Here is a 26,489-nt window from a genome sequence, read left to right as displayed (position 1 = left end):
TTTGCTGTATCATCCATGGTGACAAGAGTCCAGGCGGTGATGGTTGGCTGGGTGACGTTGCTGTTGGCCGGTGTGTTGGTACCTTGGTTCTGTTTGTCGAACTTTTCGTAGAGAGTCCTGATCTTGTGACGGAAGAAGGAGCCACATTTTTGCGGAGGTCCTGGGAGGGAGGGACATTAGAGATTTTGCTGGGGGCTTGGTGAATTCTTGCATGATGTTGAAGAGTTCCTTTGAGTTGCGGAGGTTGGAGAGGATTCTTTCCTGGATGCAGTTCCTCTTCGTGGATCTGATGAGTTGATGGTTTATACTGTCATGGCGGTCCTGTAGGCAGTGTGTGCTTGTATTTGTATTTGTATAGGGATTTGTAAAGCGCAGGAATCACCCCCGAAAGGGTATCTCAGCGCTATAGACACAGGTAAGTCAGATAGGCATGGGCAGACAGGCTTAAGCTCTGAATAATGCTGTTTTCAGGAGTTTCCTGAAGCAGAGTAGATTGGAGCATTTGTGCAGGTCCTCGGGCAAGGTGTTCCAAAATTTTGAGGCTAGATGGACAACGGTTTTGCCTCCGGTTCTAAACTTTTTAAATCCGGAGACCACCAGCAACCCTTTACCTTCCGATCTAAGATGGCTATTCAGACAGTAGATTTTAAATTTGTCTGACAGGTAGCTGGGGCTCGCACCATATAAAGTTTTATGGGTGAGACAGCAAAGCTTAAAATTAATTCTCAGGTGGATGGGGAGCTAGTGAAGTTGTTGTAGGAATGGTCCTGAAGAGTTGCAAGGTGTTTTTTTTTAGGGCCAGGCAAGCCGCAACAATTTGTACAATCTGCAGTCTGGTTAGTAGGGACTCATTTTCAAATGCCAGCAGCTCATTACAATAGTCTAAGCGGCCAATGATCAAAGCCTGAATCAGGGTTTTTCGCACAGAGAGAGGCAGCCATCGGAACACTCTGGGCAAAAGGCTTAGTGTATAGTAGCAAGTCCCTGCCGTAGTCATCACTAGGTCCTTCATGGATAACAATACATCTAAGCGTACTCCCAGGGTTTTTGCCACCAAGGTAGGAGTGGGGGCAGAATCCAATGTTGCAGGCCACCACTTAGAGAACCTGAAAATCTGGGCTGACCCAAACAGCAAAATTTCTGTTTTGGACGCAATTAGTTGCAGACAGTGGTTTGTCATCCACTCTGATATAGCGAACATGCCCTTAGTAAAATGCTGATCAATAGACTCAGAGTCCTTATCAAAGGACAGGAGTAATTGGGTATCTTCAGCATAAGAAAAAGTAGTGCAACCGTACTCCCTAATAACCTTGGCAAGGGGGGTCACCTAGATATTAAACAAAGTTGGGCTCAGACAAGAGCCCTGGGGCACCCCCTTAGTTAGTCTCAGGGTTTGGAAACGGAATGGACCAAGGGTCAGAGGTTTAGCTGTTCCTCCGTGCTTTTTTGAGTCATCGGCTCGTGGGCTTGGATTCTCGGAGGCCCGTGGTGAAACAGGTAGCTTTCATGGTGCCTTGTCTGTTGGAGTTCTGGAGGGGGGCGAGCGTGTTTGCCCAGTCGGCGATCCATCTGTGGAGTTTGTTGGCAGCAAAGTTGGCATCGGTCGTGGTGGGTGGAGGGGTGCGGCTGAGGATGGAGTTGAGGTGCTCCTCAGTGATCTTGCTCCAGTTACTGAGCAGGGTCGTGGTGTAGGCTTGTGTGCGGTGGGTTTTGTGAAGAAGAAGTGGACGCAGTGGTGGTCCGTCCAGAGGTGTTGCGTAGTGTGACTGAAGTGGATGTTGCCCACATGGAGGTCAATGTACTGTCCTCCAACATCTACACCTTTGTCTGTCATTGGAAAGGAAATGATCATTTCAGGCAGGTCGCTCCCCACGCCGCACAGCTCCGCTCTCGCTGCTGCCGCGATTTTGTGCCGTCAGTACTCTGTGTCACCTTCTGTTTTTTTTCCTAATTTCCTGTTTTACGCTTGTCTGCTGTTTTTCTACTCTATCTGCCTATCTGCTATTTTTTTCTCTCTGTAACTCTCTCTTTTGCATTTTTGGCCTTTCCTACCACTTCCACTTCCCCTTCCCGTCGCTGCGTCCCCTGCGGCCCGCCCCCCTCGCTTGCCCATTCATTCCCGCACCCACCTCCCAGCTGCTCCTCCCTCCCACCTCCCCATCTTAATGGCGGCTGCTGGCACGCCTAAGGCAAGCTTGTCTGCGCCCATCCGCGCCTGGAACGCGCCCAGCACCAGACCCCCTGGCCCCCGCGAGCGCCACGACACCCGATGCCACTACGACGCCAAAATCCTTCACGAACTCAACGCCGGACAATTATCCACCTGCTTCCAGGCCACCCAGAAGCTCACCCACTGACCCTTCTCCTGCCGAAACTGCAGCTTCACCAGCCACCGAACACCTGCACGTCCTGCCCCTCCCACCAGGGCAGGTCGCAACCATCTCAGGTGCACACTACTCAACACTTGCTCTGTCCTCAAGCACCCCATCGAACTCTGGTCCCTACTCGACTCATCTTCCCCAGACGTCGCCTTCCTGACGGAGACCTGGATGAACCCATCTTCGGCGCCCGACATCGCCATAGCCATCCCGGACGACTACAAGATCACCCGCAGGGACTGCACCAACAGACCAGGAGGAGGAATCATCATCGTCCACAGGAATTCCCTCAGAATTTCGACCAGCACCGAAGACACCCTCAGCACTGCAGAACACCTACACTTCCAGATCCACATCAATCCCAACACCACCCTCAGAGGAACCCCCGGAACCCGGCCACAGTTCAGCGACTCCATCACCGACGTCGTCAGCACTGCGCCCTTGCATCCACAGACTACATCCACCTTGGAGACCTGAACTTCCACCTCAAGAACGCCAGCGACAGCAACTCCACCACCCTGCACGACAACCTCTGAATCAAACAGCTCGTCGCGACACCCACTCCGCCGGACACACGCTCGACCCCATCTTTTCAGCCAGCAACCACGTCACCTTCAGCCACACCACCGAACTCCACTGGACCGACCACCGCTGCATCCGCTTCTCCTTCGAGAAACACGCGAAGCACAACCACCTGCAACGAATCCCCCAGCGCAGCTCGAACAAGGTCACCGAAGACCAGCTAATCACCACCCTCGCCCAAGTCCCACCAACCGACCCCACCGACACAGCCGCCCGCAACTTTAGGCAATGGATCAACGACTGCGCCAACACTCTCGCACCGATCAAGAAACCCTCAAACAGACGCACAGACAGAAGGGCCATCTGGTTCACCACAGACCTCCAGGCATCCAAGCAGACTTGCCGAAGACTCGAGAAGAAGTGGCACCGTAAACAGACACCAGACAACCATGTAGCCCTCAAGAACGCCAACCGCAAGCACCACCAACTCATTCGAACCGCCAAAAGGACCTCCTTCAAGGATCGCATCAACAACAACGCGCACAACAGCAAAGAGCTCTTCAACATCGTGAAGGAACTTGCCAACCCCAGCTCCAGCTACAACGACATGCCACCGTCACAAGACCTCTGCGACTCTCTAGCCTCTTTCTTCCACCACAAGATAGCAGACATCGACAACCACTTCAACACCCAGACCCCCCTACAGCCGCCGACACCTCAGACTCAACGCCCCCCAGCCACACCGGCCGCCTGCTTTCTTGGAACCACGTCAATAACGACAACACCATCAATCCGGATTCCGCAGCAACCACAGCACCTAAACTGCCCTCATCATCACCACCGAGAACATCAGGGCCCTGCTGGACAATGGTGAAACTGTGGCCCTCATCCTCCTAGACCTCTTGGCCGCCTTCGACACCCTCTGCCACCACACCCTACGCACACGCCTCCACGACGCAGGGATCTGCGACAAAGCCCTGGACTGGATCACCTCCTTCCTCACTGGCAGAACCCAGAGAGTCCGCCTCCCTCCATTCCGATCCGAAGCCACTAAGATCGCCTGCGGTGTACCCCAAGGATCATCCCTCAGCCCGACCCTCTGTAACGTCTACATGGCACCGCTCGCCAATATTGTCCGATCGCACAACCTCAACATCATCTCATACACCGACGACACCCAGCTGATCCTCTCTCTCATCAAGGACCCCGCCACTGCCAAAACCAACCTCCACAAAGGAATGAAGGCTGTCGGCGAATGGATGAAGAACAGTTGCCTGAAACTGAACTCGGACAAGACGGAGATCCTCATCCTCGGCTCTACCCCCTCCGCCTGGGACGACTCCTGGTGGCCGGCCACGCTGGGAGTTGCACCGACACCCATCGATCATGCACGCAACCTGGGGTTCATCCTGGACTCATCACTATCAATGACCCAACAAGTCAACGCCGTCTCCTCCTCCTGCTTCAACACCCTCCGCATGCTTCACAAGATCTACAGACGGATCCCCACTGGAACCAGAAGGACGGTCACCCTGGCACTCGTCAGCAGCAGGCTAACTACGGCAACGCCCTCTACTTGGGATCCACGGCCAAACTCCAGAATAGACTTCAACGCATACAGAACGCCTCTGCACGCCTCATCCTCGACATCCCCCGCCGCAGCCACATCACTGCCCACCTGAGAGACCTGCACTGGCTCCCCGTCAACAAGAGGATCACCTTCAAGCTCCTCACCCATGTTCACAAATCACTCCACAACGCCGGACCAACATACCTCAACAAGCGACTCACATTCTACACCTCAAACCGCCAGCTTCTCTCCACTGACCTTGCTCTCGTCACCATTCAACGCATCTACCTAACGACCACCGGCAGCAGATCATTCTCCTACCTCGCCGCCAAAACATGGAACACCCTTTCCATCCACCTGCGACAGACCCAGGACCTTCTGACCTTCAGGAGACTTCTCAAGACCTGGCTGTTCGAGTAGAAGCAGCTTCCCCCCCCCTCTTAGTGCCTTGAGACCTTCACTGGTGAGTAGTGCATTCTACAAATGATTGATTGATTGATTGATTTTGGCTACTGTCTCTCATTAACCATAGAAAGGAGGCACATAAGTCAGATTGGAGATTTGTACTTTTGAAGGAGTGTGGTGGTCACAGAATCTGGTGAATAAAGCAGAAACAGAACCTTCTTCCAAACATTTTGTAACAATGGCGGTGCAAGTGATGTCTCATTCCAGCTCAACGTAGAACAGAAAACCTCCTTCATTTGTATTGTGCCTTCACTCACCAACCAAACTCTGAAGATATTCTTCTCATGGGCGCATGTCGATCACTGTATTTTCTAATGAAAATGAAATATGGAAAGTATGAAAGGACATTTGGTAGTCACATATTGATTGCATGAATCCTGATTTCACTGGCTTGAATGGTGTCCTCCTGTGGATCAGTCGGGTACGAGTTCTATTCCAGGTCATATTCGCCCTTAGGGAGCTGGTTCTTTTAAGACTTCTCACCGAGAGGTTCTAGTGAAGGAGGATGGACTTCAGGACTAGGCCCTGAAGTCACTTCCTGCCCTCTCTTAATTTAGGCCCCTTAAGGATGACTCAATATTCACTTCAGTCACTGCCCTTCCTTTCCCTCTGCCCGAGGCATGGTTGTTTGTAGTCCTTCTACCTACGGCTTTCTCTTTACTCCTTGTCTGTCTCTCTTTTCTTACTCCAATCTATGCAGTGTCCCGTATTTAGTGATATGTTTGGTTTTCGTCTTCCTTGGTGTTGGGCTGAACAAAGAGTTGCTGACCTCGGTAGGCGTGATGTCACAGTATTCTCACATAACTTTGGTGCTGATATCAGAGTTGGAAGTTTCAGTCTCAAACTTCCTAATGTGAGATTATTCCAGTGCCCTCAGTGCCAAGGCTCATCACATCAATGTTGATGGCCATGCATCAGTGCTAACACTACTAACCATCACTAACACCACTAAGAAGGCGTGAAAACACAACAAAGCCGTGTTAACAAATAAATGGTCTTTTAAAGACCTGTGCAGTACTCGGGTGCGGCAGCTCGGGAAGAAATGCGTTACTTACCTGTAACAGCAGTTATCCAGTATTGGTGTCTTTCATAGATTCACATGCCTGAATCATTCCCCGTCGTCGAGACGGGAGCCTCCGGTATATAGAAAAGTAATGTCCTATAGACATACATAAAGAAAAATAGGCCTAAGGGCCTCACCTTAGTAGCCTATCCTTGTCCTTATGCAAAAAGGACCAAACTCTTAGAGCCAGCCAATCAGCTATCACCTCCCTCTAGAACCTTCCCTGCAGGAGCCTCAGTCTCTCAGATTTTCGTACGCACCAAGCTAGGTAGGCGTAATGCAGGTAGAGAGAAAGTGACCCCTTCCAGGGGAGGCGGGAGGGTTGCATGTGAATCTATGAAAGACACCAATACTGGATAACTGCTGTTACAGGTAAGTAACGCATTTCTTATCCAGTATTAGGGGTGTCTTTCATAGATTCACATGCCTGAATCAGAGTAGTTAGCAATACACTATGCACATCTTTGAAGCAATGATGCCATATAATCAGTGATATAACACACTTAGTATCATGCGACTGTAAGCATTAGGATACATCAACATAACCAAATAGAAGAGATGTGCATACCAGGATGGCGGGATGTAGGAAGGCTCACCTCACTGGAATAGATGTCGAAGCACTGCCTGACCCACTGCTGCGTCCTGCAGAAGCTCAACATCCAGGCAGTAGTGCCTGGCGAACGTATGCGGTGACTTCCCCGTCGCTGCTCTGCATATGTCCAGAATCGGCACTCCAGCGAACAGCGCTGCTGATGTGGACATTGCTCTTGTGGAATGTGCATGAACCGTGGCATTCAACGGCCGGCCGGCCGGCCGGCCTTGTCATGGCAGAATGCTATCGCTGAAGAGATCCACCTAGATATACTCTGTTTTGTTAGAGGTAGACCAAGCCTTGGTCTACTGTAGGCCACAAAAAGTTGTGAAGACTTCCTGAAGCCTTTCGTCTTGTCCAAGTAAAACTTTATACACCGTTTGAGGTCTAAGGAGTGTAATGTTCTTTCTGCTGCAGTGGTAGGGTTTGCAAAGAAGGAACGTAGAGCCACCGGTTCATTAAGGTGGAAGTCCGACGGGACTTTTGAGATAAACCTAGGATTGGTTCTCAGGATTACTCTGTCGTTATTAAATAGTAGAAAAAGATGCTGGATTGAAAACACCTGTAGCTCACTGACCCCCCTTGCAGATGTGAGCGTCAGGAGGAGTGCTGATTTCCACGAGGCATACTTTAGGTCAGCTCAGTGTACTGGTTTGAACGGATGTTTAATGAGCTGGTTAAGAACCACATGGAGATGCCAGGTAGGTGGCAACATCCTTACTGGCGGGAAAGATCTGTATAATCGTTTTAGAAATTGCTTAATCAACCCGCTTGACCAGAGCGATGGACTCGTTGAAGTTCTTTATAACGAGATATTGCTGCTAAGTGTACTTTAATGGAGGAGTGGGCTAGGCCCGACTGTGCCAGATGTAATAGATAAGTTAATATTTGCTCCGGTGATGTGGAGAAAGGCCGAATTCCGTGATCTGCACACCAAACACAAAAGCGCTTCCATTTCAGGGAATACGTCTTGGTCGTGCTATCCGCCCTTGCTCTGGCAAGAATGTCTGCAGTCTTGTGGAATATTCAGATTGTGGAACTCTCTGAACTCAGGAGCCAGGCGACGAACCTGAGAGACTTCAGATCCGGATGGTGCACTTTATTGTTGTTCATTGTAAGCAGAGATAGATACTGCCGCAGGTGGACCGGCGGCTCCAGGGATAGACGGTGGAGCTCCGTGAACCAATGCCGCCTCGGCCAAGTTGTGGCTATTAAAATTAGAGTACAAGGCTCCACCTAAATTTTGCTGAGGACTCTGGGAAGCATGGGGAATGGCGGAAAGGCGTACGCAACGACGTTGCGCCATGCGATGGAAGATGCATTCCCTAGAGACCCTGACTGGGGATGCCAACTTGCGAAGTGTGGGCATTTGGCGTTCATTGTCGTCAAAAATAGATCGATGTGCGGCGTGCCCCATCTGGAGAAGATCTGGTCGATAATTTGTTGATCTAATTCGAACTCGTGTGACGATGTTTTCTGCCTGCTCAACACGTCGGTGAGCACATTTCCATGCCTGGGACATATTCCGCTCTTAGGGTTATATTGTGGAGTGTGAGCCAATTCCAGATTATTATTATTTTTTTTTTTTTTTGCAACTCGCGAGAGTGTGTCAGAGAGCTTGTCTCTCCCTCTTTGTTGAGGTAGTGCTTAGTCGTGGTGTTGTCTGGCCGGATGAGCACCAGGGAATGTTTTATTCTTGGCAGGAAAGCTTGAAGGGCCAGGAAGACCGCCCGCAGTTCAAGCAGATTGATATGTATTTTCTTCTCCATAGGAGACCACTACCCGCTTATCTGTAGCTCTTGCAGAAAAACTCCCCAGCCTTCCAAGGAGGCGCCTGTTGTGACAACATGAGGAGCAGCCGGAAGCAGGAATGACAAGCCTTGAGACAGGTTTTGAGATTACATCCACCATTGCAGGTCTCCGAGCATTTGAGGATTCACTTTTATGTGGTCGTCGAATGACCCTGTGTATTGGACCCACCGCTTCGAGAGCACCTCCTGTAGATTCCTCATTCGTAGTCGACAGTGAGGAATCAGGAGGATACACGCTGACATCATCCCCAGGAGGGATTTGAAGAGACGGACTGTCAAGACTTTCTTCGTGGCTACTATAGCAGCTAGTGCAAGGGGCTTGTTCATCCTCTCTCTGGATGGGAAAGCTTTTGCTGACCGTGTGTCCAGGGTTGCACCTAGGAAACTGATGCACTGAGAAGGTTGTAGGACCGATTTTTCCTGATTGAGGGTGAGACCCAAGCAATCGAAAAGCTTTAAACAGGCGTTGGAAGGCCTGGACGTGTCTTCTAAGGATGGAGCCCTGACCTGCCAGTCATTCAGATACGGAAAGACTTGGTGAGGGCACTGTCTGAGATATGCCGCCACCGGGGTACGACATTTCGTGAATATGCGCGGTGCAGACTTGAGCCCGAAGGGCAGAACGCGAAACTGCAAGTGTCTGCCCGCTACTGCAAATCGCAAGTACCTTTTTGTGATTCCTGTGAATTGGGATATGGAAGTAAGCGTCCTGTATGTCCAGGGACGCCCTAAAATCCTGCTGTTACAGTAGTCGCAAGACCTCCTGGATCTTTACCAAGCGAAACAACTGCTTCTTAGGAATTTGTTGAGGGCCCTAAGGTCCAAGATTGGTTTCCACTTCTTGTCTTTTTTCTGGATCAAAAGAAGCAGGAATAAAACCCTTTTCCCTTCTGAGATGGAGGTACTCTCTCTATTGCTCCTTTCTGCAGCATAATCGAGATTTCTCATAGAAGCAGCCGTAGATTTTTGTTATGTCCGCTGTCCTTTACCTTGAAAGGACGACCTCCCAAAAGAGGAGTGCTTGTTTTGCTGTTGTTGGCGCCGTTGGTATTGCGGTCTACTCTGGCCCGAACGGCAGGAAGACTTGTATTAATAATTTCCTCTGTAGGAAGACTGTCCTCTTCCTCCATTCTACTAAAGGACTGATCCTTATACTGAAGAGTGCCCAAAGCTCTTGCAGGGTCAGCTTCGTCAATTTTTTGTTCCAAATAGTAACTGGTTAACATATGGCATGTCCAAAATCTGTGTTTGCACCTCAGGACGGAAAGAGGTTGCCTTTAGCCTTCCTTGGAGCCGCAAGACTGCTGCTCCAGCCAACTGGCAGAACCCTGTCATAGCGATATCCATCGCGCAGTCTATAGTTTCTGACGCCGATGCTTCACCATCTAGCAGAATCCTCTTTATTACCTCAGTGGATGAACCTGGCAATTCCGACAGCTATGGGGCTATGTGTGCCCACAATTGCTTATTATAACGTCCCAAGAGTGCTAGGGCGTTCGCGGCCTTTACCGTCATTGCCGATATTGAGGAAAACCTGTTCCCAATGTTGTCCACTCTTCTTACCTCCTTATCAGGAGGAAGCGACAGAGGGGCCGAAGGATTCCTGGAGGTCTTCTGGGCCGCCTGTGTCACCACGGAGTCCGGCTTAGTATGTCCTGTTAAACACGCCGGCGCTGTATCTGGCGCCCTATACTTCTTATCCAACTGAGGGATCACTGGTGATACAGAGGAGGGGTTCTGCATTAACCTTACCCCTCTGACTATAAGCAATCGATAATCGGTATTGACCTTACTGCCTTCTTGAGAGGTTCTGTGAAGTCATACAAGAAGCAGACCTGTTCTTGAGAGACCATTGAGATCTTAAAAGGTTGAGCAGCCCTCTCTACCTCATTATTAGATTCCAGAATTGTCAGAATTTCCCTCGTCGACGAGTCCGTCGACAAGATCGGCGTCATAGACTATGCCGTCGTAGACGAGCAGTCATAGACAAGGCCGCCGTAGGCGATGCCATAGACGATCCGTTGTAGACGAGGCCGTCGACGACGAGCCATCGTAGATGAGGCCATCGTAGATGAGGCCATCGTAGACGAGGCCATCGTAGACGAGGCCATCGTAGACGAGGCCATCGTAGAAGAGGCCATGGTAGACGAGGCCATGGTAGACGAGGCCATGGTAGACGAGGCCATGGTAGACGAGGCCATGGTAGACTAGGCCATCGTCGACACCGTAGACAGGCCGTCGTAGACGAGCAGTCATAGACAAGGCCGTCGATGACGATGCCGTCGTAGATGAGCCATCGAAGACGAGCCGTCGTAGATGAGGCCATCGTAGACGAGGCCATCGTAGCCATAGACAGGCCATCGTAGACGAGCGTAGGACGAGGCCATCGTCGACGCCATAGACAGGCCGTCGTAGACGAGCAGTCATAGACGAGGCAGTCGTCGACGACGCAGTCGTAGACGAGCCATCGTAGACAAGCCATCGTAGATGAGGCCATCATAGACAAGCTATCGTTGATGAGGCCATCATAGACAAGCCATCGTAGATGAGGCCATCATAGACAAGCCATCATAGATGAGGCCATCATAGACGAGGCCATCGTAGACGAGGTCATCGCCGACGCCGTAAACAGGCCGTCATAGATGAGCCATTGTAGATGAGCCGTCGTAGACGAGCCATCGTCGACGAGCCATCGTCGACGAGCCGTCGTAGACGAGCCGCCGTAGACGAGCCGCCGTAGACGAGCCATCGTCGACGAGTCATCGTCGACGGGCCATCGTAGACGAGCCATCGTAGACGAGGCCATCGTAGACGAGGCCATCGTAGACGAGGCCATCGTAGAGGAGGCGTAGAAGAGTCCATCATAGATGAGGCCGTCGTAGATGGGGCCGTCGTCGACGAGTCATCGTCGACGAGTCATCGTCGACGAGCCATCGTAGACGAGCCGTCGTAGACGAGCCGTCGTAGACGGGCCGTCGTAGACGAGCCGCCGTAGACGAGCCATCGTAGACGAGCCATCGTAGACGAGGCCATCGTAGACGAGCCATCGTAGGCGAGGCCATCGTAGACGAGCCATCGTAGACGAGGCCATCGTAGACGAGCCATCGTAGACGAGGCCATCGTAGACGAGGCCATCGTAGACGAAGAGGCTGTAATAGGCAATGATGATGATTTTTTCGTCGACGATCCTGTTGACGATGTTGGCTTCTTAGTCTTTACCTCAGGAGGTATAGAAGACGCCTTCCTGAAGGGTCTTATGACCAGAGGAGGTGATTTTGACGGCTCAGAAGTCGTCTTTTTTACATGATTTTTCTCCCAAAAGCAAGTCCTGTACTCTCCTTTACCACAGAGTGAGGAGATTTTTAAGAACTGCGCCCAGAAGACCCATGGGTGATCTTTTTGAGGGCCTTCTCAGGATTTTCCCCTGAGGAATGAGTCTGAGGAGATTCTCTTCTGAGGTCTCCTAGACGTTGAGGATAACGCCTCATCACGGACACTGGAGAAAATGAAAAACCTCCTTTCTGGTCTTAGTGTTTGACACCATATTAAAAATCGCCCTTCACGACCTCTCAAAAACTTACTTGAGAAAGTGAGACATACCTTGCAGTCTTTGGCCTGTGGTATAGAAAGTAAATGCAGTCCGTGTGAGGATCAAAGCAGAGCAACCTCTAGAAACAAGTTGCACAGGCTCTTAAAAAATCTTTTCTTCTCCTTACCAGACGGTCTTTAGAGAATGTATTTGAAGATAATCCATAGTAGAAAAGAATCCTTGACAACAAAGTCATTTAATGAAGTGAAAAAACACAGAATCTGAGCAGAGCTCAGAGGAGACTCCCTTAGCACAACGTGCGGTAGAAAATCTGAGAGACTGAGGCTCCTGCAGGGAAGGTTCTAGAGGGAGGTGATAGCTGATTGGCTGGCTCTAAGAGTTTGGTCCTTTTTGCATAAGGACAAGGATAGGCTACTAAGGTGAGGCCCTTAGGCCTATTTTTCTTTATGTATGTCTATAGGACATTACTTTTCTATATACCGGAGGCTCCCGTCTCGACGACGGGGAATGATTCAGGCATGTGAATCTATGAAAGACACCCCTAATACTGGATAAGCTGTCTCACACGAGGGGGATGGCTCAAGCCCTTTGAGCCCAATGGGAGTTGCACGCCTGAAATATTGGTTATTTTACAAAATATTGTGTTGTGTCTCTAAGCAAGCCTACCAGTCCACATTCCTCTCCCTTTCCACTGGCCCTTAGGCCCCTCTCAGGCACCCTGCTTGTCCTATAATGTATTGAAACATTATATACCAGCATTATTGTCGAAATATCTGACGCTCACCCTCCCACCTGCCCCCAAAACTGACCAAGATACGTCCCTGACTATATTATGTTAGACGGTGTGGCAAAGGTGACATGGTAGCAAACTATAAAACACTAAAAATATTTGAATAAAGTTTGACTGCTCTTTGAAATAATCTATGGTTTGAGAACACTGTCATATAAACATACATTTTCTTCAACAGTTATAATAAATGGAAAACATATTTACCAGGTAAAAAGGTATTTATTTGTAGTTGTCACCTGGGTAGGAAGTGCTTTATATATCCACCGTTGTTTTTTCGCTGTTATTTGTTTGAATGTAACATGAGACCTATGCTAAAATGATTGATTGCGGCTCTTTCACAAAATATGTATAGTTCCCTCTGTGCTCCTGAAATCAAGGCACAGTGCACGGCTAAAAAGCCATAAACACGTGCTGCAATCCTTCAGGAGCTGTAATAAAGCTTTTAACGCCATCTGGAGAGAGGCTGTCACCTCTTCAAAGCCTGGAAGCAGTAATCAACCGGTAAAAGAGGGGCAGGAAGCTCTGCAGACGGTGTGAAAATGTATTTCATTCTAAGAGCAGAATGTTTCATTTATTTCATCCGTCTGTACGTTAACCAGATATATATATATTTTTTTAAATCAACAGGTTATACACTTGGAGCAAAACCTTAATTATACATTTTTTGTCATACCACAAACTTCCAATGGTGTTACCCTAATGTAACAAGCCCCTGCAGATTTTCACCAGCAGTCCTTGTGCTTGCATTTTGCTGTGGTGTTCAAGGCTTCCGGGTATACTCTAAAAAGCATTCTTGTTATTTCAATACAGGTATTGCTGGGTTTGCTGTTGTCGCTGCCTATGGACTTTACCGACTGAAGGCCAGAGGGAGCATCAAGATGTCCGTCCATCTGATCCACACCCGCGTCGCAGCGCAGGCCTGTGTAGTAGGAGCCACAGCTGTAGGTAAGTAAGCGCAATATTGAGGGGTGATGAAGGCATAACATACCATGAGCCCCCTCTACTATAAAGCCAATCCCCTCAATCACTAGTCCTGCGGATTAGAACAAAAGCCTTGTAGGCATGAAGTGCTTATCGTGGCAGAAGAAGGCCATGCAGTAGTCATTCAAATAATGTGAGGGATAGTGATAGAAAAGTGACGCTTAGAAAAACAGAAAGACAGAGAAAGGGCAACTCAGAAGCTACGAGAGAGAAAAGTAAAAAGTAACGAAAACTTGAGCAATGGGAAAAAAACAGAAGAAAGTAAAGGCAAAAAAACCAGCCTACATACAAATCCACAAATAAATACAAAACCTTCTCTGGCAATGGACACAAATGAAGGAATTAACATGTATACACTGCCTTTCCATAAACCAAGTAGGCTAAAATCAGATCTTGAGTAACAACTTTTGCAGTTCCATAGGTATAAAACAAAGAATCCTTCTGAGATTTGAATGTCTGTTGACCAAAAAATTGGAGGGCCTATACACAATGGCATATAGAAAAGTCTTCAAGCTCCCTTACACGATCAGGCGTTCACTGATCCGAATAAAGTTCAACATCACAGCAATGGACATGGAATGCAAAAAAGACATAGTCAAATTCCAACATAATGTGATCAATGCATAATCAGGGCTGCGCTACAGGTGGTCTTTACAGATAACAATAGTCGCTGGGCGAGGTATTTCTTTATGGCCAAAAAAAACTGGGACTATCAACCGAATTCTCAACAGATATATCATTATCAAAGTTTAGTCTAAAGAACCTGATAAAAAAGTGTGGCAAGAACATCTCGAGGCAACAAGACCTTGAATGGATCAGACCAGTTCTGGGCGCAGAAGGCCTTATTAATTCACATGAAACTACTACATGTCAGCCCTATTTAAAAGCAGGTCTTGGAAGGCAAGACCAACAAAATGTCATGAGGGTGAGGCTCTTAACTTTGCCAATAAAAGACTATAGAGCCCACTGGAAAAACTGGTCATCAAGTGGGTCCAGTTGTTGTCTGTGCCAACACCACACAGAATCTGCGGAATGTCATTTGCTGCTGCCCAGCTTTGCTGACCCCAAGGCGCATGTATTTAAGAACCATGTTCATACATCACGGCGTAAGAACTTGCAAGGAGGCCTTAAGGCACATTTACACCACCATAGTCCAGACGAAGCTGGCACTAATTGGGAAGTTTTATGTGGCTGCTGGAATGTTCTTACGATCGGCCAGAGAAGGGACAGTTGAATAAATCATGTTTCAAGGACTACTGGCTCATGCAACTACTTAGCATAGCACTTTTAAAACTACTAACTCTTACTAGGAACAGGATGCCCTCCGCAACTTGCGTACCCCCGCATGTCATTTTCTACATGGGTTGTTTCTAAACAGACCTTTTTTTGGTACAAAGTTACTTATGTACAGTTGCTTTATAGTACCTTTGCATTTTAACCTCTTCTTGTTTTATTTAGATTTTATGTATCGTATTTTTAACCTTTTCTATCTTGCACTTTCTCCCGCTTTTGTAAAGGATTTTAATTAATCATACAATAAAGTTGTTGTTTTTGAGAGTTTTGCAATCTGGTGTCGAAAAGAAAGCTGGTCATTAAAGAAAATTCTCAGATTGTAGACTTGATCAATCATATTTAGAGGAGGGCTAAATCAAACAGGTCACATAGCCTCTGACTAGAAAGCAGATGGCCCACCTAATGAAATTATCAGAGTTTCACATAAGATTATTTTCATGTGGAACCTTCTCAAAGGCAGTTGGTTCTGAAATGCCAGTTGAAGGTGGGTTTTATTATCAGCAGAACTGAATCTAATCAGCAATTGAATGTGAGTTTCATTGGCATTTTACAATATTCTGACGAATAGGACACAAGGAGAAACCTTGCAGAACTCCAACTTTAACCGGGTGAAATCTGGAGCAATTATTGGATAGTGATACTGCTTGTCTACTTCACTCTCTGCAAGACAAGAATGGCCAGCATAGAGCACTGTCTCTCACCCCCACCATCTACAAGCCAGAGGTGAGACACAGTCAAATGCGGCAGACAGATCCTATAGTTCAATATTCTAGGTAGAATAATTCCAAAATGGTCAGCATTTAATATGAATAATGATAATGCTGGATTCTTATCTTATCTTTGTTCTTATCTTACCAATTTTAAGAATCCTCGGTCGACTGGATCTTTTTATATGCTAAGAAGTGTAAAGGGGAAAAACCATTTCATTTGTAAATTTCAAATGACCAGATTGATTCAGACTCAAAGGATCACTGACTACGAAATCAAATGTTTAGGGATTTTATTACAAAGCCAAAAATAACTGAACATACAAACACCTCAGCACGAGGTTAAGAAAATAAATGGGCACCAATACAAACATAATCCTGTGCAAGAGTCTCATCCGACTCAGAATAAGAAGAATAGTCAGTTCTAAAAGCATCAGGCACGCGATGACTGCTCCAATCTCTATTTTAGTATTCATTAACCTAGAACAAAAAGCAATTAATCTGTCCCTACACTATCGCTAGAATGACATCCCTATTTAACATCATCCCAGGCAAGAGAGAAAAAGGTGTTAGTAGTGAGGACTTCTTCCGAAGTACACTCACTTTAATAGATACATAGCTAAAGCTACAGAGCTCATTGTAAGATGCTCCTTCTAACTTCCCCTCTAGTCCCCAACTGTTCCTTCTCCAGTTCTGCCCTCTCCTGTTCTCACCTTCTCTCGTTCTGACCTTCCTCCCTTCCTAGGCACTATCCCTAATACAAAATCACAAAACAGTAGAACACACCCTTTACATGCCCCTTCGGACAGGTCTTCCTTCCGTACTTTTCCATCGAAACTCTGATTCCATCGAAAACAGTTGATGTGTCCTTGGGTCTCAGGCACCTTCTCCGCCAAAAGTATCATATCTGCATTCCGGCTTCTCATACCATCCTAACTCCTAAAACAAAGGATTATTCTGCCTAACGAGATGTATGTCCTTGCACCTGCAACAAGAAGCATGTGAGCGAAGCAACCTTGCGCGCACACAAAATCTGCTGGCTACCTTCGACTGAGAACCTTCCCAAGGAAACTACATTTCAGGCCTACAATATTCAGCTAACATAAGAAATCACAAACAGACCTCGTACTGCAAAGCATAGAGAATGAACTAGGCCTTTACACATTTAAACATAAATTTCTAAAATCACTTTATAAGCACTGATTTCATTACTCTGCATACGTAATAATCAAAACTACACGCACAGATTTTAATATGATACGCGTTTAAATCTATTGCATCACTTTATATGTGAAGTAATTCGTTATGCATCATCTAAAACACTTTCAATTAAACGCGACATTGATCTTCATGGATGACATAATTAAATTTCTATTCACACTAATATATGCTGTTTTTAGTATTGCATTTCTAATGACCACACATTAATACATTCCTTTAAATATGCGGGTGCTGACTATCCGTGATTATGATGCACCCCTCCAATTTTCAAAAACATGACGCTCTATCAGTTCCCCACTTTGATGAGTAGTGTCATCACACTTTCACACAACTTCCTTGGAGAAAGATCCGACCTAAACAATACTTGTTGCCATCCTTTCTCGTCTGAGTTCCTCCATATTTTTAAGGCTCTGACATTGACTGTCCTGCAGTCTTTCCATCCTTCTCTCTTGTGCTCTAAGAGATCTCTCAATTCTATTGGTCTTATACCACTTGCAAGCTCTCACAAAACGCCACAAACAGATCACACAAACCACAACTATAATGACAGCCTTCAATACATAATCAATAAAACCCTTTTCCAAATTAGCAAACCAAGTTCCCACTCAACCAAACCCTTTGCCAAATTTCTACCAAACTCCTTCTTCAGTCAAATCCTCAATTTCATGATGAATCGTAGTGATGTTACTTATATATATATATCCAGATCTTTGCGATTGTCTGGTATATAAGTACAGCATCCATGAACTTTCAACATTTTACAGACTCCGCACTCTTTTGCTAAAAGGACATCTAAAGCAAGTCTATTTTGCAAAACCGTGGTCCTTATCGACAAAATCTGTCCTTCCACCAGCACCCGCGACTATTGCTGTATTCATTGACAACTCATCAACCACAGTCGCCAACCTTCTAATCTTCACATCATTCAGGATCATACCCAAACCTAGTATCACTGCGCCAAAAATATCTCCAACTATTGCTCCCGCACTTTCACCTCTTTTCACTCTTGAATGCTTCCCTCCCTCTAACAGTTCGAAATCTTCTGCATGATAAATCTTGGGGAAAATGATCGCCAAATAACACGTACCTTACCATTTCGCAGTCAATCTCACATAAAGTCATGGAGGCAGTTAACTCTGGGTCGCCCTTGGACCCGATTCCCCCTAAATATGTGAGGCTAGGGAAAGAAGCAGTTGCTCCAGTTCTCACAAAGCTCCTGAACCTGTCATTTAGTTCAGGTGAGGTTCCTAGTAACTGGAAGCATGCCATGGTGGTTCCATTGTTAAAGAAACCCTCTCTAGATCCTGCTCTCCCAGAAAATGTAAGACCTGTATCCCTACTACCCTATGTGGCCCAAATTGCAGAGAAGTAGCTTAACGGTCAACTGTCCTCGTTCCTGGAAGAGAGAGACAAGTACTCCATGAAACACAGTCAGGGTTTAGAGCTCGCCATAGTACTGAGTCGGCCTTTCTTCTTGCTTCAGAGGCTTTAAAAATGGCTGCCGATGAGGGAAGAACCACTGCTCTGATCCTTCTTGACCTGAGCGCCGCTTTTGACACGGTCTCCCACGGCCTTCTTTTGGAACGGTTGGGTCGGTGGAGTGATATTGAGATGGATTATACATTTTCTGGAGAATAGATCCTTCCAGGTTCTACAGCATTCTTTTGAATCCAGAGTCTGTCCTTTGCGGCAAGGGGTGCCGCAGGGTTCGGCTCTCTGCCCTAGCTTGTTTAATATCTATATGCGTCCCTTGGCATATATTGTGCTGAAACATGGGGTAAAACGGGTGTCATATGCTGACGACACACAGTTGATTGTTACCATGGAGCAAAAGGAGGCAGGTATAGCTGCCAAGTTGAAAGTTTGCCTCGGGGAGCTTGCCAATTGGATGAAGCTCAGCTGTTTGCAGCTGAATGCAGGTAAGACGGAGTTGATGGTCGTCGGTAAGCAGCCCTCTCTTTGGTCACACTTGTGGTGGCCGGAGGAGCTGGAACCATCTCCGACCCCTAAGACCAAGGTGAATAATTTGGTAGTATGGTTCAACGACTCCCTCTCATCCTCTGAACAGATAACAGCGGTGACTGGTGCCTGTTTTGGCATTCTCAGGATGCTGCAAAAAATCCTGGATCTTCTCCCATTAGATACTAGACGCACCATTATACAAGCCCTTGTTACGTCCCGTCTAGATTATAGCAATATCTTATACCTAGGGGTGACCCAATAAATCTGAACATCCTTTAGAAGGTTCAGAATGCAGCGGCTCGTCTAATTCTGAACATTCCTAGACGGGCTTCGGTGGGGGAGGCTTTGAGGAAATTACATTGGCTTCCCATACAGGCCAGAGTCACCTTTAAGGCTTTGTGTTTCAGCCGTATGATCTTCAATAAGAAAGGTCCTTGCTTCTTGCACCCCCTTCTTACCGCCTATAGACCTGCACGCAGCTTAAGGTCCTTTGGCACGGCAAAGTTCATTGTACCTAAGGTTCGGAAGGTACAATCTGGTGGGAGTTCCTTTGGCTACCTTGCGGCAAAGGCCTGGAATGACCTCCCTGCTGACATAAGGATGTGTCTGTCAGAGACTCTGTTTCGGAAAAAGATTAAGACGTGGCTATTCCACCATCCTCCTGGTGGTCTGAAATAGGCCTCTGTGGCTGCTCCTTTGGGGGGGGAAGCCTGGGCGGGGTGGTTCTGGTCCTTCTGTTGGGTACTTATCTGGTGTTCTAGCACAGGGACACTCCGTTTGGATTAACCAGGCGCTCTATAAGCTGTATAATAATAATAATAAGCATTCGTTCCACACACATAATACACAGTGGGTATCATTTGTACAGGACCTTGCAAAAAGTCCTTTGCAGAATCCTCCAAAGTGAAAACATGATCACACATAGTCTGTCCCACTGGAACATTCTCATAATAAGTCTGGTGACGTCTTATACACAAATTCCCTTTTTGCTCCTTATCTAGCGCTATAGGGCCATAACTCCCCTTTGACTTATGCAATCTCTCTTCATCGGTCCAATCTATCTTACCCTCTCCTGAATCTCACAACTGTGTTAGTTTTCTGTATCTATCTTCTACCTGATCTATGAACTTTTGCTCTCCATCTGTTAATGAACAAGTTAGATTATGCCTGTGGGCATATGCTGTATCCAATTCTAATGACGGTATAAAATATTTTCTAAGTCTATCCTCTTGTTTATAATAATCATACTTATTCAAATGCTTATAAGCTGGTACTTCAGGAAGAACTGCATCATAATTAGAAAAGAAATACTCAAACTGACCTCTTCCATAAAAGATACTAAGCAACAAGCTACATGAAATACCATAAGTCAGTGGAAGGTGATGATATCAAATACCCTCGTCCACTGAAGCAGGTAACTGCATTCACACATAACAATCTTTCGCATCCATAGCATCTATGTACTCGTATAGCAGCTTAGCATATGCATTAAGCTTAAAATCACCTCTCTTCTAGTAGCAAAGCTCTTTCAGCTCCTATGGTGACCTCTTGCTGGCTAGAAGTGGTAGGTGTAGGGTTTGCCTGAACCTCCACTGCCTGCTCATGAGGAACTAAATATGAGACTACGACTACTAGAATTATGAAACCTATCACTCCACCTACATGTGTACCTGTTATACATTTGGAGCTACGATTTGTATTTCCAGCCTCCATGACCCAGAAAAGTTCTCAAAGTTCGCAGTTCAGCAACGAATATTCAAGAGTCTCTTTTCTCATCCTTCAGTTGCTTGCAAACCAGTTCAAACAACACTTCTCGACAAGCTGGAAATCCCCCCTTTTGATTCACAGTTCTGGTTCTCATTGACACATTTCACAAAAGACTTCCTTTTCCCTCCGCCTTCCTCTACAGAGAGTCCCTAAATTTCAGACTTAGGTTATCTTCCTTTGCCTTATTTCACAACAAATTCACTGTTAGTCTAAAATAAGATTAGCTCCAACTATCTCTAGAACATGCTGCAAAAGTTCAAGACGAAGAACAATCACTTCGTGAGACGGAGCTTCATGACCAAACGTAGGAAACGTTAACCTGTGCAAGATCAGATGGCGAATTCTGCTAAAAACTGGAGGATTCGGAACTGTGATGGTCAGTACTCCTTCGATTTCAAGTCCCGGAACCAACAACACCACGTCTATGTTCACGTTAGGACTATCGCTGACCACTGTCACTGCCCTCAGCCTCCCGGAACTCCACTCTCCTGGCATCGGTCACAACGTATGACCACTCCGGAGTCACGTATCTCTGGGTAGGCACTCTTGTTTGTCTTGATCTTCTCAGACTTCCACGTGTTTGCCCTTCTTTGCTCTCTTCTAACTCAGAGTCTTCAGACACCGGAGCAAGATCTCTCTTGGAAACCAGTCGGAGATTCAGTCGCCTCTGCCTTTCAGGCCACACTTCTCCTGCGTTTTGAGTTCTTCTGCTTTCCTCTCGCTCACCCTGTGTGCCACTCCCTTGTGCTGAGTCTGATTCTGGACCACTCTCACAGCAACTTCCTGTACCTGAAGTGGTATCGGTATTACTGTTATTGTGACCCTTCTCAGCTTGGCCTGGTGAGCTACCAGCTTCTTCAGCAACCCTCACAGCTTGACCTGTCTCCTCAAGTGGCCCTGCCACTTCAGCTGGATTTTCATTCAGGAGAGAAGCTGTTTCTTCCAAGGGTGCTGAAACTCTACGGGTGTGCCAAGCGTGCACCCAATTTGGCAGTCCTCCACACTTTACTGCAGTGTTTGTTATCAGGATTACCTGGTAAGGGCCTCGCCAGAGAACATCCAAGCAACTCTTCCTCACGTGCTTTCGGACAAGCACCAAATCCCCTGGACACAGGTCGTGGCAAAGGCTGCTTAAAGCTGGAACAGCAGCAGCCTGCACCTGATGAGACACAGAACGGACCACATCAGCGAGTCCCTTGCAATAATCAAGGACAAGATCATCTGTGATGTTTATCAAGGCTGTTGACAGCACTGCTGGTAACCTCATTGCCCTCCCCATTAATACTTCATGGGGTGAGAGACCTGTTCTCCTGTCTGGGGTACTGCGAACGCTCATTAGCACTAATAGCCAAGCATCAGACCATTTCAGAGACGCAGACAAACACACTTTCGCCATTCAGGCTTTCAAAGTCCCATTAACTTATTCCACTATTCCAGAAGCCTCTGGTCGATAGCTACAATGGAGTCTTTGGTCTACGTTCAAAGCTGTGCAAAGCATCTTCATGATCTCACTGTGGAAGTGTGTCCCTCTATCTGATTCCAAAGAGGTCGGAAAACCAAATCTAGGTATCAGCTCCCTCAACAACAGCTTAGCTACTGTGAGTGTGTCGCACCTCGATGAGGAATAAGCTTCCACTCATCTCAAGAACACACATACTACCACCAAAATGTACCTCGACCCATTGACTTAGGCGTCTCAATGAAATCCAACTGCATTCTATTGAAAGGTACCCCTGACCTCCCAATGTGACTCAGTGTAACCACAGTCTTCTTTCCAGCATTCATATGTTGACAAGTGACACACCTCTGACATACCGCTTCTGTAACTGCACGAATTTGTGGATTATACCACGTCTGTCTGAACACCCTCAACATTGCATCTCTGCCTAAATGTACTGCACCATGAATTTGTCTTGCCATCGGGTTCAATAAGTCATCAGGTAACACTGCTCGACCATCACTCGAAACCCAAATGTAAACATCCCCATTCTCACATCCTGACTTGATCTACACACTTTTCTCTTGCTCAGAAACTGCATCCTGCAGGCGCTTGAGTTCATCCCAAGTATCTGCCATGGCTAACATCATGTTGAACTTGGTTCTTTCTTGGCTCTCTACTGTATAATCTCCAGTGAAAATACAACCTTGCTCACCACAAAAGCAAACAACTTCATCAGAATATTTATTTCCAAGAGTGACAAAATCCGTCCCCTTCCCATGTGCAGTACATTTTACCACAGCTATCTCCCTTTGGGCGCTGCAAGGCTTCCTATAGCAGCCTCACAAACTCCCCGTTCCGAATAGGAGATCCAGACGATGTCATGTAACCCCTCTGTGACCATGTTATGTTATGTTATGTTATGTTAATTAAAATTTATTAAGCGCGCATACGCCCAAAGGCTTCTTGGCGCTGGAAAGAGATAAAAAAACATAACAAGGGTAAATCCACGAAAGTCTCTATTTCAAATATGCCTGTGTGAATAAATGCGTTTTGAATGCCTTTCTAAAGGCAAGAAACTCCTTGCACTGCCTGAGAACTGGCGGCAGAGAATTCCACAGGGTTGCTGCTAAAAAATGAAAGCTACTACCTCCCTGTCGTTTCTTCTTAAAGCGAGGTACCTCAAGTAGGTCTTTGTGGGCTGACCTCAAGCTACGTGAAGGAACGTATCTGCCAATCAGCTGTTTAATAAAGGAAGGACCCTTCCCTTGCAGAGCCTTAAAAATAATACAGCCAGCTTTAAATTCGGCTCTTTGAGCCACAGGAAGCCAATGCAAAGTCTCTAAGCCAGATTTGATCGAGACCCATTTGGGGACGTTACAAATCAGTCTCGCGGCTTGGTTCTGCAGATACTGCAGTCTTCTAAGTTGGCCTATGGGTAGGCCTAAATAGAGACTGTTGGAAAAATCAATATGGGAAAGGATTAGGGCCATGACCACCTGGATTAGGGCAGAGTGGGTGAGGAGGTGTGCGATTTTCCTGATTTTTCTCAATTGGAAAAAACCAGAGGACACCACCGTACCGATCTGAGATTTTAAAGAGAGATCCTCACTAATAGTAACCCCCAAGCTCTTTACTGTTTGTGATTTCTTTGGGGGAAGGCCCATGTCCGTGGGCCAGAAATTGGGGCTCCAGCCAATTTCACTCTTACCGGGCAAAATCAGCTCGGTTTTCCCCGGATTTAATTTTAGATGGTTTAGAGACATCCAATTCTGGATCAGAGTCATGGTTGATTGAAAATCCTCCACAGCATTTGGGGAATTAAGTGTAAAAACTAACTGCAGGTCGTCTGCATAGTTATATACAGTGACTTTGTGTTTGCTCAGAGCAAAAAGAAGGGGCCGCATATACAAATTAAATAATAAAGGGGAAAGGGAAGAGCCTTGAGGGACCCCACAGAAGGAGTTGAGTTTAGGAGCTGAAAAAGATCCTAGACAGACAGACTGGGTGCGTTCAAATAAGAACGATTTCAACCAGGCCAAAGCAGAGTCTCTAAGGCCTGCCTGTTCGACACGGTTGACCAGAATGGAATAGTCAACCGTGTCGAATGCAGCAGACAGGTCGAGGAGCACAAGGGCTTGGTGAAGGTTATTATCAGCATTGGACCTCAAGATGTTCTGGACAGCCAATATGACTGCCTCGGTAGAATGGCCAGGCCGAAATCCTGCTTGGTTGGGTTGCAAATAGCCCGATTCCTCCACAAAATTTGAGAGGCAGTTGGTAACATGGGCCTCCAACATTTTGGACAAAAAGGGCAGCAGGGATATAGGCCGGTAATTCGTGAGGTCCAATGGATCCACACCAGGTTTCTTCGTGAGGGGTATCAATAAGGCCTGCTTAAAACTACTAGGAACCGTCCCTGAGATGAGCGAGTTGTTAAGCAGGGACATCATACTATTGGGAATGGCACGACCAATTTCCTTCATAATTTGAGGGGGACAGACATCCATAGGGGAGCCAGATTTGACTCTGGCTAATAGCTCTGAAAAGACTTTCAAGTCGATAAGGGGAAAAGAATGTAAGGTTAGGGAATTAAAAGAAATGTCATCCACAGGGGCACACGTTGGGAGTGTGGAGATGTGCTGTTTGATCAATAAAATCTTTTCATTAAAGAAATCATTCAGGGAGTTGCATAGTGCTTGTGTAGGAACAACCGGAGGAGAAGTTCTTTCATCATTACAGAGGTCGTTCACTATCCTGAAGATTTCCTTTGACTTGTTGGTGGAATTTAAAATTTTGGATGAAAAATAGGCAGTTTTTTGGTTTAGTAGTACTTTTTGGTATGCCTTTCTTGCTAGGCAATAAGTAGCCCTAGCTAGGGGGCAATACTGAGAGCGCCAAGCCCTTTCCAGTTGCCTCACTTCTAGTTTTAATTTTTTTAACTGAGGAGTGAACCATTTGTGTGCATCCTTACTCCTAGCGCTGCAAAGGCGGGTAGATGGAGCATAAATGTTAATCGCAGAGGAAAGCCATTCTTTAAACCGAGAATCAGCCTCCTCCACGTTAGTACTCTCTAGGGGAAGGGAAGCGTTTAAAAAATTTAAAAACATGGGCATATCCATGGAAGTCCATTTCCTAATGGTCCTGCAGGTTTGTAGCTTAAATTGAATGTTCTTATCTAGTTGGAAAGAAAAGCTTATACAGTGGTGATCAGACCAGCTGCAAGGTTTTATATCTATTGAGGAAATAGATAAATTCAACGACCAGATTTGGTCGAGACTGTGACCTTTCTGATGAGTCTCAGTATCAATAAATTGTATCAAATTGAGATCATCAAGAAGTTCCTTTGTCTCAGCAGCTTGTGGGTCTGACGCTGTATTATCAAACCAGAAGTTTAAGTCGCCAACCAAAAGGAGTTTGGAATGGTTGGTGACCAAAGGAGCCAATGACTCAGCTAGGGTAGAAGGGAATGTGGCCATATATTGCGGTGGACGGTACAATAGCACCAGTACAAGTGTTCCATTGGGGGTATCCAATTTAGCAACTAAATTTTCTGTATTGGGCAGAAGCAGAGATGACAGTTGTCTAAGTTGGTGTTTTTTGTTAACAATGATAGCTACTCCTCCCCCAGCTTTCCCTCCTGGACGAATGGCAGACAGAATGTAATAGTCCGCTGGTAACGCTGCTAAGATGTCCGGCAGTGAGTCCGGGGTAAGCCAGGTTTCGGATAATAGCAGCATGTCAAGATGTGAATCCGTTAATAACAGGAAAATATCCGTTTGATGTTTAATCATGGAACGAGTATTTAAGTATTTACACTTAAATGTACAAGTAGTGCTGGGGGTGGTAGTGAGCATCGCATACTCAGGAACAGAGTCGGCTATAGACGTAACAGTGTTGCTTATGCCTAAATGGGCAGTTCGTTTGGCCGTGTTGTGGGGAATGGGAGGACACATCAATGTTGTTGGACGTAACGCTAGTAAATCAGCGGATGTGTATATGTAGGAGCAGGCGGAATCCCCAGCCCCTAGTCCCGGACGCTCGCTACGTCGCGCCCGCTGCGCTCGTCCGCTGCGCTCCCTCCAGCACATTGCGTTTTATGTGAAGGAGCCTTGAGCAGCTGGACCGCTGCCTCAGGTCCCTGTGCTCTCGGACTCCTCCCAATATGGCGCCCGCTCTCACCACCAGTCGCCGCGGTAAATGAGCCGCCCTCCACTCAATCGGCATGGGAGCCGCGGTGGACCGGAGCAGAGGAGCTACTGTGTAAGGTAGGGAAAGGCTGCGCTGTTAATCAGCTGCGCTGCGTGCTTTAAGCGGAACAGTAAAAACTACTACAGCCTATGAGAGATTTCACTTTTAAAATAACCGTTTTACATCAC

General features: G+C 46.9%; 1 protein-coding gene across 1 annotated transcript in view; it reads left to right on the top strand.

Annotated features, from left to right (window-relative positions):
- HIGD1B (HIG1 hypoxia inducible domain family member 1B) overlaps nt 1-26,489 on the top strand; it is a 162,020-nt gene that overhangs the window by 97,238 nt on the left and 38,293 nt on the right. Inside the window, exon 2 of the mRNA XM_078641390.1 lies at nt 13,552-13,686. Coding sequence (XP_078497516.1) covers nt 13,552-13,686 — 135 coding nt within the window. The remainder of the gene's footprint in view (nt 1-13,551; nt 13,687-26,489) is intronic.

The sequence above is a fragment of the Lissotriton helveticus genome, chromosome 5_1 (assembly GCF_964261635.1).
Source record: "Lissotriton helveticus chromosome 5_1, aLisHel1.1, whole genome shotgun sequence".
In the NCBI taxonomy this organism is placed as follows: Eukaryota; Metazoa; Chordata; class Amphibia; order Caudata; family Salamandridae; genus Lissotriton; species Lissotriton helveticus.
This window is presented reverse-complemented; position numbering and strand designations above follow the sequence as displayed.